The 19,434-nt window shown below is 37.9% G+C and overlaps 1 protein-coding gene across 1 annotated transcript in view; it reads left to right on the forward strand.

The window, feature by feature from the left end:
• Positions 1–5,413, forward strand: part of LOC129767252 (putative uncharacterized protein DDB_G0294196) — a 67,615-nt gene extending 62,202 nt beyond the window's left edge. The window contains exons 5-6 of the mRNA XM_055767950.1: positions 3,918–4,780; positions 4,855–5,413. Of these exons, the coding sequence (XP_055623925.1) occupies positions 3,918–4,780; positions 4,855–4,877 (886 nt within the window). The 3' untranslated portion in view covers positions 4,878–5,413. The remainder of the gene's footprint in view (positions 1–3,917; positions 4,781–4,854) is intronic.
• The last annotated feature ends 14,021 nt before the right edge of the window (positions 5,414–19,434 follow it).

The raw sequence follows: 19,434 nt of genomic DNA on the forward strand, positions 1-19,434 counted from the left end.
CCGTTGAACAGAAACCGAAATCACCGATGCCACAGAAAGGAACAGAGCGATTCTGAGCACAGCACGAGGGATTATGTTTTCAACGAATCTTCTTAGAACTATGAATTGCTTTGAAGCGAAAAGTTTATTCTGTTTTCTAATTATTCTGTTTATTCTGTTTTCTAATTACAATTTTGATCACAGTAATATATTTATTACTGTGATCAAAATTGTAAGTTTTTCAAGCAAGTGCGATCAACGTAAGATCACGTCTTTCGGTAATTTACTGGGTGTACAATGAATCTTAAGAAAGACCATTCCCATTCTACGTTCACCGGTAAATGATGTTTACTCAACAATTTCTGAAATGGGAGGTGGGTGTTGTGAGGATGGATGAGTGAACGCAACATTTATGTAGACTGTTTGGATGCGACCAATATTTTGTCTATTGGAAATATTATACAAATTATATCTGAGTTTGAGAATTAGTGACGAGCAATGTATTTTGTATCATGTATAGGGCAATCATAAAATGTCTACGTATTATTTGCTTTGAAATTTCTTCTCCACTTTCTTATCTTTCGAATGAAGTGATAATCATGTCACTTTGTTCAGTCGACAAAAAAGGTATAGAGATTAAAAACCTTGTACCTCCAACGCTTTCGTTTTTTAAATAACTCCAAATTATTTCGAGGGCAAATATTCATTAATCCATTCATTGAGAATTTATCCAGATGCAACTTCAAGTCCTACGTTAACCTTGCGATTATACCACAGGTATAACCCACTTCCTGTTTTTGGAAATAGCGCTTCGCAACCTTCGGGGTGTGCTTGGGGTCATTGTCCTGTTGGTAAATATAGCCTTTCATATTCATTTTCCTGAATGACGGTTTAAAGTTTTCCACCAACACTTTGACGTAGGATTCATCAGTCATCTTTCCATCGATCTTGACAAGATTGCCCACCCCATTTCAGGAAAAAAAACAGCCCGACACAAGGAGTGATTCTCTTCCGTGTTTAACTGTTGCTTGAGTTAATCTGGATAGCAAACGCTCAGACTTCATGCAACGAATGATCTGTTTCAGAATTTCCACCGACTTCCGGCCCATCGTATCAAATAAATATGCTTAATATTATCTAATATTTACATAGCTCGGAAATATCTTATTTTTCTACCTTTTTTACGATACCGAAAACAAAGTTTGACAAACAAACAACACAATGTTTGGCAAATATTTCGACAAGATCGAGTGGACCAGCCTAGTTTACTTCTTACACCCAAAGTTAATTTTTACCACATGTTATGGCATCTTGATTTATTACATCAAATGAACTGAAAAATAATAAAAAAATGTTCTACTCCCCAATACATGTATATCATTTGTATAATATAAACTGACCAGACGTCCCGCGTTACGCGGGGCAGTCCCGCATTTCAACAAAATGTCCCGCGTAATATTCCGTCCCGCGAAACGTTCCGCATTTGGCAAAAGAAACGAAAATGTCCCGCGATATCAATATATTTCAATATCACAATTTGATCATGTTGATTTTCTTAAATGGATGAACCTAAAAAAACGTTTATTTGGCAGACTGTTCAAGAGCGCTTCTAATGCATCCAAAGATTAATACGTTGAGCTGGTTTCATTGCACCGACATTGTGCTTTTTGTTTAGAGAGTGTCAACTAGAAGCGACAGCAACAAAATTGGAAAATGATTTTTATAAAAGTCCCCTATTGATCCGCAGGAACCAACGTGAGACAGACGAAAAGTTCATGTTTGGTCCCCTAGCTCGGTCAGGGCTCAACATTTTAAATAAGCCGGAAGAACTAGTGTATGCTGGACAGGAAGAGGCAGGGTTGTTTGATGAAATACCGTAAATGAAGCGCTGGGCGGTCTTACGGAAGTTGGTCGGAACCTGAACCATGGCCGATGAAAAGACGTATATCGGCGTGTTATTTTACCTTTTCGTGGCTTTGGTGGTCGTCTGTCTCTCTATTTTGGCCATTCGCCCAAAAGTTTTCTATCGGGCGAAGCTGGGGAATGTTGGTGGTCTTCGCGACAATGTTTATCTCCAGCCGATCCATCCTCCAGTGATCTTTTGGCATAATGGGCTGATCCCAGGTTCGGCATAAAGACCACATCACCTTCCCAACTACGGCAAGCACTTCGTACTATATATCTCCCCGTTCACCATATGACTCGAGAGAAGTGCGGCTTGGACATTCCCTTCACGTCTGTCAGAGAAGGACTTGATGTGAATGATATATACGACGTCATCGCTTATCTGGGAAACGTAAAGTACCCGGTCCCCTGCCATTCGTTGAATTCTAGCATCAAGTATGTCTCGTCTTTCATTATGAGTACAAAAAGAAGTTTTTAACTTCTTTCGCCGGAAAGTTTTTCGTGATTTTCGGGCGTAAACAAAATCTAAACCACCGAAAAATCACAACTGAGTGCCGATACTCAGAAAGAAATGATACTGATCAGTTTAGACTCGCTAAACTATGGTTTATGTTCACATAACGTTTTGTTTTTTGTGTCCCGCGTTAGACATCTGACCATCTGGTCACTTTAGTATAATATATGCTAGAGCCAATATGAGCGAGCGAAACAGGAGACACATTTGAATGAAAGCATATGAAAGCTTTTCGTATAGTTTGCCAAATACACGGCCTAGACAGAGAAAGATATATGCTCGTTCATGTTCTTCTTTATCCTCTTAGAAAACACTTTCCAACTTCGATGAGGTGTAATATTAACACGCTTCAATATAACAGCGCTGGCAGCTATATGCATAGCGTGGTCGTGTGAAATAGCTTTGCATTCTAGCCGGTCTTGGTTCGATCTCCATAGACGTCGTATTGACTTTTTTTGGCACAATGAAATGAGAAAAGAAAGAGAATGTCTTGCTCGCATACATACAAACCATTTTTAAGCTTTTAAGGGTGGGTTTAGACTAGGGATATATTCATGTGAAGAAATATGATGAGATTTATAGAAATCGCATCAACCGTTTACACTAGCGTGAACTTCTATAATGAATATATTCATATCTTCGGTGAATTTATTCACCTGAAGTAGAACTGCATCTAACTTTAGTGATTTCTCACCAGTGAGAAATTCAAGCGTTTGCATATGCTGAACTTATTAAAGTTATATATACCTCGAATAAGTGTATCATATTTATTCTCATCCGTTTACACCTATTTTCACGTGAATAAATCCATCTATAGCTATAGATCTCCCTAATGTAAACCCGCCATAAAACAGCTCATTATTTGCAGGGGTATGACTAAAACGTCAAATTCCTCATATTGCCAGTGTACCCAATATTGCTACGGTTCACTGACATTTTGGTTCTGTCAATTACTGTTGTTTACAACTCGGTCCGGTTATATAGTTGAATAGTGACTAACTTTAAACTTCATGTTAAATGTGAACACCTCCATGTGAAACCGAAATATGAAAATCGCTCATGCAGTTAGAAATAAAGCATACTATATCCGTGATTTCAACGATTTCAATCCTCGCAAATAATATGTTGGTAAACAAATGACGCCATATTGATTTTTATTTTGGGTAGCATATATTCAATTGATGTCTAACCCCTGATTATTTGCGCATTTGACTCTCCAGCACACGAAATGGCATCATTTCTGCCAAAGATGAAATGTCTTCTGCCAACGCTAGTTCGGGTGTATTTTCCAACAGCAAATCGACAGAGTTTCGAACGAAATTTGCTATCGCGTAAATATGCGTGAATAAGCAGTGTAATTGTATTTATTGCATCGAGGTATCCTGACTAGATTATGTAGGGATGATCAAATCACCTACTTTATTGTTAATATTCGTTTAATTGTTACTGGTAGCCAGTCGTTTACTTTTTTATTTCCAATAGTGCATTACCACAATTTGTCTCTTTACACTCAATACAGGAACGAAGACGCCGAACCAGTCCGCCAGATGTTGATCCCAATTCCTCCAGTCCGCACTTTCGGCCCGATCACTCACCTACCCCAGCAGATGGCCCCACAGCAAATCATTCGTCAGATGCCTCGTCAAATTTTCCCAATCCCAATCATGAACCACCATCACACGCAACAGGTTCCGCCAGTTCCTGCCCAGATGATGCAAGCCCCACATGCCGAAGCACCAATTATCCGTCACAACTTCCAGGCTCCACCACAGACACACATTATGATCCAGCCACCACGTCCCCAACAGCCCCAGCCTCAGCCACAGCCACCACAGCCTACATTCCCTCAGCAGATGCAACCACCACGTGCCGAAGTGCGAATTCAGTTCCAGCGTATCCCAATCCCGGAAATGATTCGACCCTTCCTGCCACCCCAGGTTATGCGTAACGGACCAGAGCAGCAGGAGGTTCATGTACGCGAAGTGCCCCTCGAGATGGCTCTCCAGAAGGTTGGATTGTCGGCTGATGAACTGAAAGATATCCACGAAATCGCCGCCCAGAAGTTTACCGAACAACTGAAGCAATTGATCGGCGAGATGGCTGATTCGGAGGAAAGTGACGAAGAAACCGATTCGTATCGTACCACCCCTGCACAGGAACCCGCTTCGCAGCACTCCGAGGAACGGGAACTCCAGGAGCAACAGCCACCGCGTCCACAGCAGGAACCCCAGGAACACCAAATCCAGCAGCAAATCCCCGCTGGACCACAGATTCTGCCGATGAGCCGTGCCCAGTATGCCCGTTCGCTGGTAAACCCAATCAACCTTCCCGGAAAGGTAGTCGAATCCTCCGTTTCCGATGAAGAAGCGGAACGTCCACACTGTAAGTATTCTGACCTTATTACGATATTCAACAATTTTTTTTTCTAATTTTCGACCTAAAATTATCATTTCCAGACGTCCAGCCCCGGTCAGTCTAAGCGTGTAGAGACACACAAACCAAAACGCGCCCGTGGTCTCAAGCACAAGGCGCGTTTGTTCATGTGATTGTAAATGTTGTGAAGCAAAAAAAAAAGAAACCACAAAAGATCTGATGAAAAATTAAAAAATTATACAAGAAAGCGTCACACTTTCAAGCAATTCGATAAGTATTATACGGCGGCAAGCAGCAAACAAGAGGAAACAATCATATTTCATTCAGAATATTTCTGTCGAAGGCACCATGTGTAAATAATAAACTCCCAAAAAAAAAATCAAGGAACATCACCACGTTTGGGAAAATGGCCGGCGATAGCAGCAGTAGCATCAGCATCAGCAGCGACGGAAGGTTTTCTCGCTGGTATACATTGAAGGGTTTCCTAAGTAGTAGTAGTAGTTTAAAGCAACAAGCAAAATTGTTTATAAAGTTTTTAAAGCTAATTTAAAATCAACGTACAATTGGGTTAATGTCAATCCAGCTAAATTTTATGATTTTGAGAAAAAAAAATCAAATAAAGAGGTTTTACTTATTACAATACTGTTTTGTTTTAATTACACTACTTGTTTGTTGAAATTTCAATTGTATAAGAATAATAATAATTAAGGTTGACTCAGTTCACCTTTATGCTGAAATAAATCGGAATACACTTTCAAAAACGATGTTTACAAATTCAATTACAATCAATAGAAAGTTATTCCGATTTTCCGCTCAACGTTACAGGATTGAACCAATTCGGTGATTGGAATGGATGCGGGAGCTTTGATTTGGCGTTTTGGAGCATCCATTTCTCGATCAATTTTGAAAAATGTGCGAATATTTGTTTTGAGGAAATGAAAATTGTATTCATGCCTCAATTTCATGGAAAATCAATTAACGTCAAAATTTGACAATCGTTCGCACCGAATGCACTCCCGAAGATCGTGTCATATTACCATGCTTTACTGCCGGTCACACATTTTTGGATCCAATTCAATGTTAATTGGCAAATGAATGATTCCCAGCAGACTATAACTTAGTTCGTCAAACTCAAAAACATTGAATATCACATGAATCTCGATGAACTTTCTGTAGGCGCACGTATTTTTGGGGCTTTTCCTCATTTTTAAGCAGACATGAACGGCTTTTTTCAACGGAGGCTCGACATTATTATGGATGACATGAGTTTTCCGTGGATTCTTCTATGGTGACGTTTCGTAAGCTGTGATTTATTAAATTTTCTAGGAGTCTCTGGGGATTTATTTCCAGCGACGTCTGAAGCACATACTGAACAAACGATCTTGAGAAAATATTTCTGGTCGAAAGCCAATTGTATAATTTTGATTGTTGGCTCTAAAGAAACTCCAATGTTCAAGAACGATTTTATCCCTATTTTTCATTTTCCGGGAAAATACTGTTTAAAAAATGTAATATTTGCCAAAGCTGCACATTTTCTGCAATTACAAACACACAAGTAAAACTAACATATATACATCATCATATATACAATATTTTGGGAGGTATATGATGCGCCTAACCGGTCTATACATGAAAAACTGGAAGTGATATACAATCCTAATACGACAATTGTCATACAAATATATGATTTATTAGCTGACCCGACGAACTTCGTCCCACCCAAAATAGATTTTTTGATTTGAATACTTTCAAACATCCACATTTTCTTACTAAGTGAACGTTAGTGAGTCCAATCACTGAACTCTTCATTGATTGATTACCCTTTGACCCTTTACAATTTCCTTTTACTATAAATTGTCTAGTACTTCTACAAAACATATGGGAATTCAATTTTCCGATTTTTCTCTCCGCTATATTGATCTACGAGAAGAGACGAATACATCGAAATATAGATGATTCAAATTGAACCATTCCTTTCTCGGGTTTTGCACTTACCAACACATTTGGCCTTCCATTTTCATTTATAGATATAAGATATGGAAATGCCTTTGTTTCGCCTGAAAATCCATTTCCACTTACGAACAAAGATCAATTTTGGTAGCGCAAATATCGAATGGACTAACAACGCTTATTATGATGTAATTTTCGAACATGTGGGAATTCAATTTTCCGACCTTCCTTCAGGATTTTCCGATTTTTCTCTCCACTATATTGATCTACGAGAAGAGACGAATACAACAAAATAAAGAAGGCTAAAATCGGACCATCCCTTCTTCGGGTTTTCCGCTTACCAACAGATGTTGCCTTACATTTTTATTTATATAGATTACAAACAAAGAAAAAAAAAAGCAAATGGCGGCAATATTTATGTTAAATGCTTAGCCGAACAGTTTCGACTCGTCTCGTCTCGGCTTCCGTCACTGACGAGTCGGGCAAAATATCCTATTCCAGTACACGAGTTTCATTGAAATGTTTCATAAGATAGACTATATCATAGTGAATAAAGGTTTTTATTTTGAGAAAAACAACAAATATTTCTAAAGTTGATCAATCGAGAAAAAATCATCTTCGCTAAGCTCAAATGCATAGATTTTCGGGCTAGGTTGCATTGAAAACCTATATATTCCAAACGAAAATCAAAATGACAGATCCAGACAACCAGTGAATATGAGCAAATGAACTTTTGTTCTTCAATATGTTTTGAAGTTCATTTTTCCAGCCAGTGTCATTTTCATCTTGATTATTCAAGATGCCAAAACTGAATTTCATTTTAGCCAAATGAATATCAGCTGTTATTTACTTTTAACCAGAGGCAGCTGTGTGCGGTTGGTTTTTATTTATGCCGATGTTAACGTCTCGCCAAACAAAATCCGGCGCGATTCCTTGCAAAATTCGTTTCATCGAACTCGGGCGTTATTGTCTCTAAATGGTCCAGCTTGATAATTTTTTTATTTTAAAATTTTGACTCAAAATCAATGCCAGAACGAATATAGTTTCGGATGTGATGAATATCAATTTGTTGCTTTTGATATTTAAAGTATAAATAACAACGAAGATATGAACCCCACTCAATGCCGCATTCATTCATTATAACAAATTTGTTAATGCATCGGCGATATGAACAAAATGAACTCGTTTGTTATTGTCATCAATGTAATGAGGGCAGTGTGTTTCAAGCTGAAAAAAGTCATTTACACTGAAATGAAATCATATTCGTTACTCGTGAATGTTTGTTGATATTCTAAGACACTGATCGAGACTCTTTTCTCGGTGTCAAAATCCTAAAATCATAACAAAAAGGAATAAGTTTCATATATCTTTTTGTTTTATTGATATTTATTCTTCCAGCATGCAGGGTCCATGTTTATTGACCTAATCAACGATTTCTCCAACACATGCGTAGCAATAAACTTCGAAACATCTAGGTAGATGCGGTGATTAAAACGCATTATATAAAAATATAAATCAGAAGGAAAAACATCGTTTTATCAAAAAAAAAAATGCTAAGAAATTTATTTATGAATTATTTTTTGTTCAATATGATTGTGAAGACACTTTGCGTGTCGTGTTAATATAGTTGAAACAATAATCTGGCATCCCTGGAAATGAAGTTCAATGTTTACATTTGATTGTGTTGTTTGGGAAATGTCCATTTGAAAATCTGTAAAATTTTCCAATCACTGAATTGAATTCGATGGTTGCAGTTAAAAACATACATTGTTTATATAATTTTAGTTCAGCTTGAGCTAAAGCTTAGGTAGACTGTACACTTCTTAGTTGCTCTCCTTGATTGAACTATACCAGCGAAATTTCACAAGGAACACACTGAATGACCATTCTCATTGTGCAAGTTTCGGTGATTAGGGCTTTAAATAGTCAATAACTTGTGATTTCCACCGTGTGTGAAATATTCCAAGCAGAAATTAGAAAAATCGATTTGTTTTTTTTTTTCATTTAGGTTTATATGTGTGCAAAAGGGCAGTAGCACATCTGTCTTACAAATACATTGCATTAATACATATTACTTCGCAGTAACTCATTAAAACTCAAGATTACGGGCTTCATCACGAACGTCACTTCACGTTATTACGGCTGCCACCGTGTGCGTAGAATCCGGAAGAGTTCGTCCGTCGTGACAACTTTGATGAACTCGGTGTTATTATGAATATCACGATACTGTCACGTCACGGAGAAAAACAGGCATATTTGTCACTTGTGTTTTAGATGGTGAAAGCTAGTCACGCGGAATAGAGTAAGTTTAATATCGGATTTATTGAGCTTTTTTGCTAACATTTTGAATCTTGTCTTGCTTTTTAAGAAAGAAAAGATAAAAACAGCAATTTACCCGCTTGGTGGCATTTTTAGAACGAAATCCTGACGTATCCAGTGGACGTAAATTTGTTTATTTGGATTCGATAAATGCACTATGGAATGTAATTGAGGACTAAAAATGTAGCTCCCGTAGAATAGATTTTTTTTGTTTCTATTTTAAGGATTAGAGAGTTGCAACCCCATAAAATGGCAATGGTGGCAACTGGCCCAAAACGATCATTATGATTGATTATGTATAATATTGATTTGTTGATATTTTGAATATAAAATAATAACTGTAATGTTTTTCCAACATAGCAGAGCTGGTTTTTGTTATTCCAACATTCGCAATTGGTGGACAAGACCCAAATTAGGACGATAGGTACATCGAATGAGGCCATTGATCTTTAGTTTTTACGTAATAGATATTTTGAACGATATTGTTTTGAAGACATACTTTGAATGAAAGAATATTTAAGTTTCAAAAAAGGAAAAAAATGAATTTATCATTGCAAAGCTTTTAAATTAATAATTTTAAAATTATTCTCTAGTTCTTTTTCCATAATTTTGAAATCCGTCTGAAGAAAATCTGAATCATTTTCTGCTTCTGGTAAATTCCTTGAAACTCATCAGGTGTTTCAAATGAAAATTATGCCTCTGACCGATTATATCAAACCTCATGTCCTGTATATTAAATTACACGAGAATGGGAAGGATAAGATGATTAAACTTTAGAATCCCATATGGGAGTAGCTTAGGTTATACTGATCATGAGATGGATAAATTCGGGTTTATTCTGAGAGATAGAAGATATTATTATTCATCAAAATTGTAGAAACGGTTCTTAAAAAATGATTTTAACGTTGACCTATACTGCATACTTCTCACTATTCAAACAAGTAAGACAGAGCTGAGTGCAAAAGTATGCGAGACATCGATTATTAAACTCATGATAGTCATGCTTTATCTCTAGAGTAATTTCTAGAAAGAGGAAAAAAAATTACATTCCCATATATTCAACAACTACATCATTCAAGAGTAACCAAGTATTCCTCCTCATCTTTGAACCAGTGTTTGATTCAGCAAATTAACGCACCAAGCAAATGATTCATGGAATGAGTCCGAATAGTTGGCATTGAAATATCGAATCATCGAGGTATAATCGCAAACTTGTCATTCTAGAACATACGTTCAATTAAATGGAATATTATCTCATACACTTATTAATTTTACCTACAGAACGTTCAAACGTCCGAAATTATACAACCGACATAACGTTCAAATGCCCGAAATTATGCAACTGGCATGTCTCTTATAAACGGGAATGAACTCTTTCACTTCACAGAGTTCATTTTTACACGCAAATGTTCGTGACAATGATGATAGACACAAAAAGATTAGGTGAATTGTAAGTGACGTGAACGCGTTTGTGACAGTGATGTTCGTGCTCAGGCCCTACATGGCATATATTAATAATGAGCGTTACTCTAAAGATGCACAAAGAAAACGAAAAATTATTAACCTTGGTCCACTTTTTTTTTAAATATAGCTAGGTAAATATAGATAAATCATTCATAATAACTACGGATCGGGACGACCGTACGATGAAACTGTAGAATAAAAGTGGATAAGCGTCAATAGAGACCACCGCACAAACAGATACGGGCTCGGGACGACCGTAGAGAGAACAGAATCTGACTGGATGTTTTGTTAGTAAAACGTCGTCAATTAGCTCATACATCTCAAAAGTGCTTCAAATATTTTCTGTGAAGGAAAATACACTGAAACAAAATCCACATGCAAGAAAGATCTTTTCGTCTTTTTTATTCTACTCTTTTTTTTTGGTGAAGAGAGATTTGTGGCATACCCGGCAGAGTCGCACTGTTTCTTCGGATTCATCAAGCTTTGCACTGTTACTGAGCTTCGTCAATATGCTTTGACCGATCAAGTAGGCGGTTTTCCGTAATTTCCGTAAATTCCGATGATTGCAGATTGCATTTTACCTTGATCGAGCAAAGTTTCGATTTTTGTTCCGGTTGTTGTTACGTGTAATTATTGAGATAAATACTACGTCGAACACGCACCCTGCAAAATAATTGGACCGGCTATATACTTTATCAATGATCGCGCTTATTTTTTTTCGAACTTCAATCGCGACTATGGAGTTACATTTGGGAAACCTATGAAGGTAAACGAGGAAACTCCTCTAAAATCAATCGTAGGGGAAAAGGGGGGAATTTGACCACCTAAGCAAATCGCCTAATATTTCCAAACCAATACGGTCTAAATAAAAAATGTCACATTGTATAATGAGATACACTTGTTTTCTATCAGCCAATAATGTTTGATCATTATATCAAGCTTCAAATTACCAAATATATCATAAAATAAAAGAGATGATTTTAGGATGAAGTGCGTGTTTCATGGGAAAAAAAACATACTTATGTTTATGTAAAATATTTTGGGATAATATTACAATTAGTAACAGTGTTCTGGAATCGATACCAGGTGTCTTGGCCAGATTCCAGACCAGAAAAATTGGATCTCGAATTCTGTATGAATCTTTTCACTGTTGTTCGAGTATTTTCAAACACCTGCGATGCTTGGTCAAAGAAAATCCGTTATTGATGGGCTGCGTTGCTCTTTGAAGCTTCTCCTGCTTCCAACGTTGTCTATGCATCCTCTTTTTGTAATTCAGCGGCATCTGGAATCAATTAGACCAAAGAAAAGCCTCAAACCTGTAGGACCAATTCACCCCACACAACATGCAAAAATTAAAATTCAATTAATTTCGTTTATTGTTATCCAACTTACTGTTTCGCTGCATCAAATTGTTCCTCTTCTGTAGACGAACAGAACTTTACTGCACAATACACGAAAAGTTTGTTTAATCAGTGGGGAAAACCTTAAAACCACGATCGTAAAACTCACTTTTTTTGGCGTAGGACTACGTCTTACATTAAGGGTGCCAAATCAGAAAACAGGTCACGTTTTTATGAAATAAAGTTAACGTTAATAACTATTTTTGTTGCAAACGGATTTGAACGATTTGCATACCAATCGAATCGGAAATTTTCTAAGATTTGTTTGATATGCTATACATTACAATCCCATAGTCTGTATATGGTTTAAATTGATGAAAATTGGAAGTATTCCCATTTCCCCATACATTTGTTCTGTCCATTCGTGTGCTTTCCCGAACAGAGCGGGTAACTTCCCAGCAAACATTAAATCGAATAATTTTGCACGTGCCAAGTCTTACAAGAAATCCGAATAAATCATAATCGCATATAATATCAATCAAAGTATGTATCGTGTATATTTGAAATCGCATAAAATGTAAAAACTCGATTTTAAATACCATTATCAAATTAAGTCTCAATTCGGTATAATAAACATCAATTTTATGATGTACATTGTCGTAAAATATATTTAATCCGCATCATATGCGTATATTACGCTGATGCAGTTTGTGTGTCCTATAAGCGTATAATTTAAATCGATTCAGTACTGTAGTAAATCTTGTTGCATGCTGAAGAAAATCATGAAACATTAAATCATATTAGATTCTAATAAAGAACATATTACATCATATTGAAATGTCAATGAAATGCTGATGAACTCGAAAGTTTTAACCGCTGTGAAATTAAATTGGTGGATGATAATCCAGACGACCAAAGTTCGAACATCGGAGCAGTTTTCACAATAGCGATAGCGAAAAGAGAGTATTTGGGAAGTAAACTCCAAACTGGCGTATAAGTATTGCATCTCCTCTGAGAAAAATTATCAGAATCTTTCTGCGCCCGAAACAACAAAGGTCGCTTATTCTGCTCGTTTTATGTTTTATGTTTTCCTTCGAGCTGTGAACGCTAGCGAATATTTCACATGAGAGCCCCGCAAGCCATTAAAACTTTTCAGGGTCCCCGGAACTTTCTACTAAAGAGTTATTTATGGAATTTCGATTTATTCGCAAATAACATCAAAAATGATAAACCTTGTTGAAAAAAAGACGGGTGGGTAATGTCGGGGACATAACCGGAGTGACGTAGGACTATACAAAGGGGACAGCTTTCATACTCTAGCGGTACACACTCACAGGATAGAGACAAATCGGCAGACTCAGCCAAAGGGGCGGGTCCAACGAGACGAACGAATGAGCGTTAAAAGGGAGCGATGGCAAAAAAATACATTCATTACGATTTGTTCGCTCGTTGGATTCACATACAGACTAAAAAGGGTCCTTTTCAGGATCACAAAAAGTCTAAAGAGTTTATTGTTTTGTTATCACTCGATATCCCCATCTTGTTCGGCTAAAACTTCCTGTTTAGCGATTTGTTGTCACTCGCCACAGCTTTCACAGTTGGAAAATTTCTTCCCATCCAGCTTGTGACATATTTTACAGTAAATTACATTCAATGGCACGTCGCATTACCACCACTCAGTGCCGGATTGGAGGTAATTTTAACCTGTAATTGAACATTTGCGATGACAGTGGTACAGTGTCGACTTTCAATGTGGGGTCATAATTTGGATCTCTATGTTTACAAAAATGTCCAACTAAATAAGTCGCATTACATGTCCGTCCAATTAGCTAAATGTCGAACTAATTATAGATTACTGTACTTTAAATCTGGAAACAATTTAGGAATTGGTGAAAATTGAATAATCAGGAAAGTCCCTAACTATCAATAAGCTCAGAACAACTGCCAAATTCACATACTCATCAAATCCTGGCAAACAAATTATGAAAACATCAATTTGTGTTTTATTATTATTTTGGATAATGTTTTAGAAAGCATTGAACTTTATTTCCTAAACTCTTTTTTGGAAGGTTTAATGGCCCTGAAAAGCGCCTTGTTTTATGGAATGGTTCCAATTTAGAAAACTTAGTACTCGTGGTTTTGAAAAAAACCATTTCGAACGCCCTCGATGCCGCCTTGTTCTGGATTTGCCGCCAAAGCAGTTTGTATAAAGAACAAACTTTTTTCTTCTGCTACCTGATGCCGTTTTGCGATTGCGTTTGCCACTCGCCATTCGCTGCAACTGCCTATTGTCTTGATGTCCGCCGAACCGAATGTGTTCTGTTCCGAATGCAGGTTTTCTTATCGTCGCGAGCACCTAAGCCAGGTAACTCGATCACTCCGGCGGCCGAAACTATATAACGCCGGCTAGGTGGACTGGTACACAGGTACTAACGCGCTCGACCTAGCAACCTTTTCCGGTGCAATTGGCGGATACACCTACGGGAAATTGCAGACCACCACGGTTCGAGCGGGATTTTGCCTTTCCCTTCTCTTTTCCTCCTTTGATGAGTACACGATGCCGATGCCGTACAACCACACGGGTTTACGGTTTGAAAGAAAATAAGATATTTTTTTGGGTTCCGCGTGTTTTATACTCTAGCGGTACACACTCACAGGATAGAGACAAATCGGCAGACTCAGCCAAAGGGGCGGGTCCAACGAGACGAACGAATGAGCGTTAAAAGGGAGCGATGGCAAAAAAATACATTCATTACAATTTGTTCGCTCGTTGGATTAACATACAGACTAAAAAGGGTCCTTTTCAGGATCACAAAAAGTCTAAAGAGTTTATTGTTTTGTTATCACTCGATATCCCAATCTTGTTCGGCTAAACCTTCCTGTTTAGCGATTTGTTGTCACTCGCCACAGCTTTCACAGTTGGAAAATTTTTTCCCATCCAGCTTGTGACATATTTTACAGTAAATTACATTCAATGGCACGTCGCATTACCACCACTCAGTGCCGGATTGGAGGTAATTTTAACCTGTAATTGAACATTTGCGATGACAGTGGTACAGTGTCGACTTTCAATGTGGGGTCATAATTTGGATCTCTATGTTTACAAAAATGTCCAACTAAATAAGTCGCATTACATGTCCGTCCAGTTAGCTAAATGTCGAACTAATTATAGATTACTGTACTTTAAATCTGGAAACAATTTAAGAATTGGTGAAAATTGAATAATCAGGAAAGTCCCTAACTATCAATAAGCTCAGAACAACTGCCAAATTCACATACTCATCAAATCCTGGCAAACAAATTATGAAAACATCAATTTGTGTTTTATTATTATTTTGGATAATGTTTTAGAAAGCATTGAACTTTATTTCCTAAACTCTTTTTTGGAAGGTTTAATGGCCCTGAAAAGCGCCTTGTTTTATGGAATGGTTCCAATTTAGAAAACTTAGTACTCGTGGTTTTGAAAAAAACCATTTCGAACGCCCTCGATGCCGCCTTGTTCTGGATTTGCCGCCAAAGCAGTTTGTATAAAGAACAAACTTTTTTCTTCTGCTACCTGATGCCGTTTTGCGATTGCGTTTGCCACTCGCCACTCGCTGCAACTGCCTGTTGTCTTGATGTCCGCCGAACCGAATGTGTTCTGTTCCGAATGCAGGTTTTCTTATCGTCGCGAGCAGCTTTGCCAGCTAACTCGATCACTTCGGCGGCCGAAGCTATATAACGCCGGCTAGGTGGACTGGTGCACCTAGCTACCTAGCTACCCTTGCGGGGAACTCCAGATCAACACGAGCGGGAACTCCAGATCAAGGTTCGAGCGGGATTTTGCCTTTCCCTTCACTTTTCCTCCTTTGCCATATCCAACCATGGCTGCTTGTGTTGGTTTGTTGATGTGAGGTGATGCGAAACGATGTGGTGTACGGTTCGGATGAGAATGATCGTTACGGCAGCGGAGAGGGGATTTTTAAGCTGACTGGCTGGCTCGAGAATTACGCATGTGTGAGACTGCGACCAATGTTTCCCTCATTTTTTTCTTTTTCCTTTCCAATCGTGCTTCATTCTATTTCGCTGCTGCTCTGGTTGCCCGTTTTGGTCGGTACGATTTGAGGAGCACAAAATGGACCAATCAAAAATGGGCACATAGTGTATTTGGACAATGCTTGATATTTCACAATTATTCAATTATTTATCTCAAGAAAAATGAAATGTTATTCGTTATGATAGATGCGTAGATATATTTCCTATCAATTGATGCAAAAACCTTTGCGATCTATTGAGAAATGCTCGAGTTATAAGCGTTCCAAATCTTGCATTTTTTCCTACTTGTTCAGTGCCTAGATTTCCATTTCACCCCCTATATCTTCCGGTTAGACGTAGTCCTACGTCAAAAAGATTGCGTAGTCCTACGTGCTAAGCGGTCGTGTCTCGGATACAACCCCTCGATTTTTTGGCAATCAATGTGCTTGTTGTGTTTATGCTACCGTTTCCTTCCACCTGTCGAATTTTACCAGTTTTTTACGTTAGGTATATGCGGTTCAACAATAAAAGAAGTTGACATTATGAAAATTCCAAGTTGAGCCGTTCTTTTTGAGATAAAGGGGTGGTCCAACTTTCTAACTTTCAATCGACGAGACAAACAAACACAAATTAGATGACGGGCTCGATTGATTCATCGGCGACCGCGGCTGAACGGTCGAGTCAGACGAACTACTCGTCTGTTTTTAGTATACAGTAGAACCCCGTTTATCCGCGAGCGGATGATCCGCGGTGCGGTTTGAAAACCGCACTTGAAATTTGTATATTCACAACTGCAATCTATGGAATTCCGTAAGGAGTCACACATGAACTCCATTTGTTTTAGCAAAACAATTTCATGTAATGCATTCAAAGGCTGATTTAGACGATGCCAGTCAGCGCTCTAGTTGAAGTATCCAGTGAACAGAGAACAGACACTCTGTTAAAGTTACTTGTACCAGTATCGAACAAGTAATTGGCCTCTAACTTGAACAGAGTGTCTGTTCTCTATTCACTGGATACTTCAACTAGAGCGCTGACTGGCATCGTCTAAATCAGCCTTAATTCTCTTTTAGCGTCGATTTCTTGTTGCAGCGGCGTCAATAGCTTCAATGTATTGGGCCACAACCTGTGACCCTGAATTCTCGCTTGTTGTGTGCTAGTGTTTTCGTTCACCTCATGTCAATCCAAATCTGTAATTTAAAAAAATCATTATTGTTTTGCAAGACATTTCAGCTTTAGCTTTAGTTTGGTATAGTATAACAATAAAAAAGAAAATTGCTGACAAAAGTAACACGTACTAACATACGCTAGCAGGAATAAGACATTTTTAGGTAGGAAATTCGTTTGATAGTAATTCAAATAATATGATAAAATTTACTTATGAAGTATCGTATCGAAGTATCGTAGAAGAAACACTTACTTTCTGGCATTCTGAACCAAGACGCATTGATGGTCTCAGCGCATTAAGCTCCTCACTGAATTCCTCCCACGTTTCCTTAAGCGGGATTTTATTTGAACTTCCTCCACAAATACCTCGAGCAATGTTTACATTCGCTTCCATTGGTTCAACGAGTCGTTCAAACAGGTGGTGATTTGTCTGTCCACTCGTTTTCAGCCACTGAAATATGTGCTGGAAGTAAGTTCTGCATTGTAAATTATAACATAATTAATATGAATAATGTTGGATTGAACACTTACCTTGTATAGACTATTCTGGCAGCACCGTAAAACAAATACTGATCAAAACAAACGAACATGTGTTGAAAATTGCATATATTCAAGCGTTTCTGAAATGTTTCCTAAAGGAAAATATCAGGGACGCAAACCAAAACAAAATAATTTTCTGAAGATATGCAACAAGTGAGCCAAACAACTCGAAAAGTTCTGACACTTGCAACGATACCCCCCAGTTTCCTATATTTTCGAGCGGTTATAGGTACAAAGTGGACCGAGCGACGGAAAGTGCTACAAAAGTGCTGGAACCGTACCCCGCCTTGCCTCCCCACAGGCAGCACTGTCTACACTTTCAATTATAATCCGCGTTGACGGCATTGAGTTCATATTACGAAATGGGGTAGTGGGCATGACAATATGAATTTGCAGAAGAAATTGACACGCTTTTAAAATAAAAATTATGAAAATTGTTTGTCCCAAATCAAATTAGTACTCTATGTAAATGAAAATCACTTTCGCTTGCAAGTAGTGAAAAAATATCATACAAAAACGTTTCTTAAGATAATTTTATACTATAATGGCAAGTTTTCGTGAGAATATCTTAAAATTCATAAAAAATAGTTCGAATTAGGGTCAGGACAACGTACTTCTGGTACCAAGAAAAAAAATTCATACAAATTTTAGTAATTTAAAATTGCCTTAGTGCCGACTCATCTGATAGAGAATAGTTGGCCTCATACAAACTAATGTCGTATCCAGATGTCGACACCATTCCGCCGTCAACGCAAATTGTATACGATTATTTATACTGAGCGAGAAGGCATCACTGCAGCGATAGCTTTTCTCTTTCTCGTTGAACTGTCAAAACACGAAACATGAAAGTGTTAAAGAAACAGTCGCCAATATCAGTTGGTTTTAGGGATTCTATTCTCAAAAGGAATACTTCTCGGAGCAGTAAAACAACATAGAGAAAACTTCCAATCGAAGTATGGACAGGTAACAGAAATACTTTGTTTCATTGCTTTCGATCTACAGAACATTTTACCTCTATCTCATATTTTTCAGAAACACTTAAACGCTCAATGGCACAGCAATACTCCGTTGCAATCGATACGGACGCTCGAAGGAAACTTTATTTGCAGTTTTCATCAAATTTTTCAAACGGCAGACATCATCGTGTAGAAGTGATGTGAGGACGAAGGTGATTTCGAAGGAGACAAAAACATGATCTGTGTCAATGAGGAAACATTATGCAGTAACTGCAACCAGCCATCCACTGAAATCCCAATTGTCGATGATGAATTCTCCTGCTGTCGCTGTAGAGCACAAGATGCGACGAAAACAATTGAGCTGAGAGTGGATGATATTCCGAAGAAAATTTGCACCTGTCGGGGATTTGCTGCTGACAACATGAACGTTGCAAATGTTTGCTTTGAATTTTAGTGGCATTGTATTAAGTTTGAAAGCATTTTATGAAAAATAAATGTTTGTAAACAACGCAATTTTATGTTTTTTTATTCCTTGAAAACTTTAAACTTTCTTCAAAACAAATACCGCCATAATTAGGTTCGAGCAGTTTTCCAATCGGTCGACGCGGTGCCAGATTGGCACAGGTTTGGCACGTAATTGGTTGTCGAATATGAAGGGTAGGTCGACAAAATTATTGCAAAATGGCACGATATCGGCACCGTTGTCGACATCACTTGTTGGGACCGATTTGGCACAACAATGTAGAGTGGGTAGCTATCACTCGCTCGGTGCTATCGAATTGCTCGATTTCTATAATAGTAAAATAGAGCTAACGAACAAAATTCTTATCGCCTCGATTTCTATAATAGGACCCAATAATGGGTTTTCAGGCAGAATGAATAACTTCCAAATAGAAAATTCGAATGAAAATTA

The sequence above is a fragment of the Toxorhynchites rutilus genome, chromosome 2 (genome assembly GCF_029784135.1).
Source record: "Toxorhynchites rutilus septentrionalis strain SRP chromosome 2, ASM2978413v1, whole genome shotgun sequence".
NCBI lineage: Eukaryota > Metazoa > Arthropoda > Insecta > Diptera > Culicidae > Toxorhynchites > Toxorhynchites rutilus.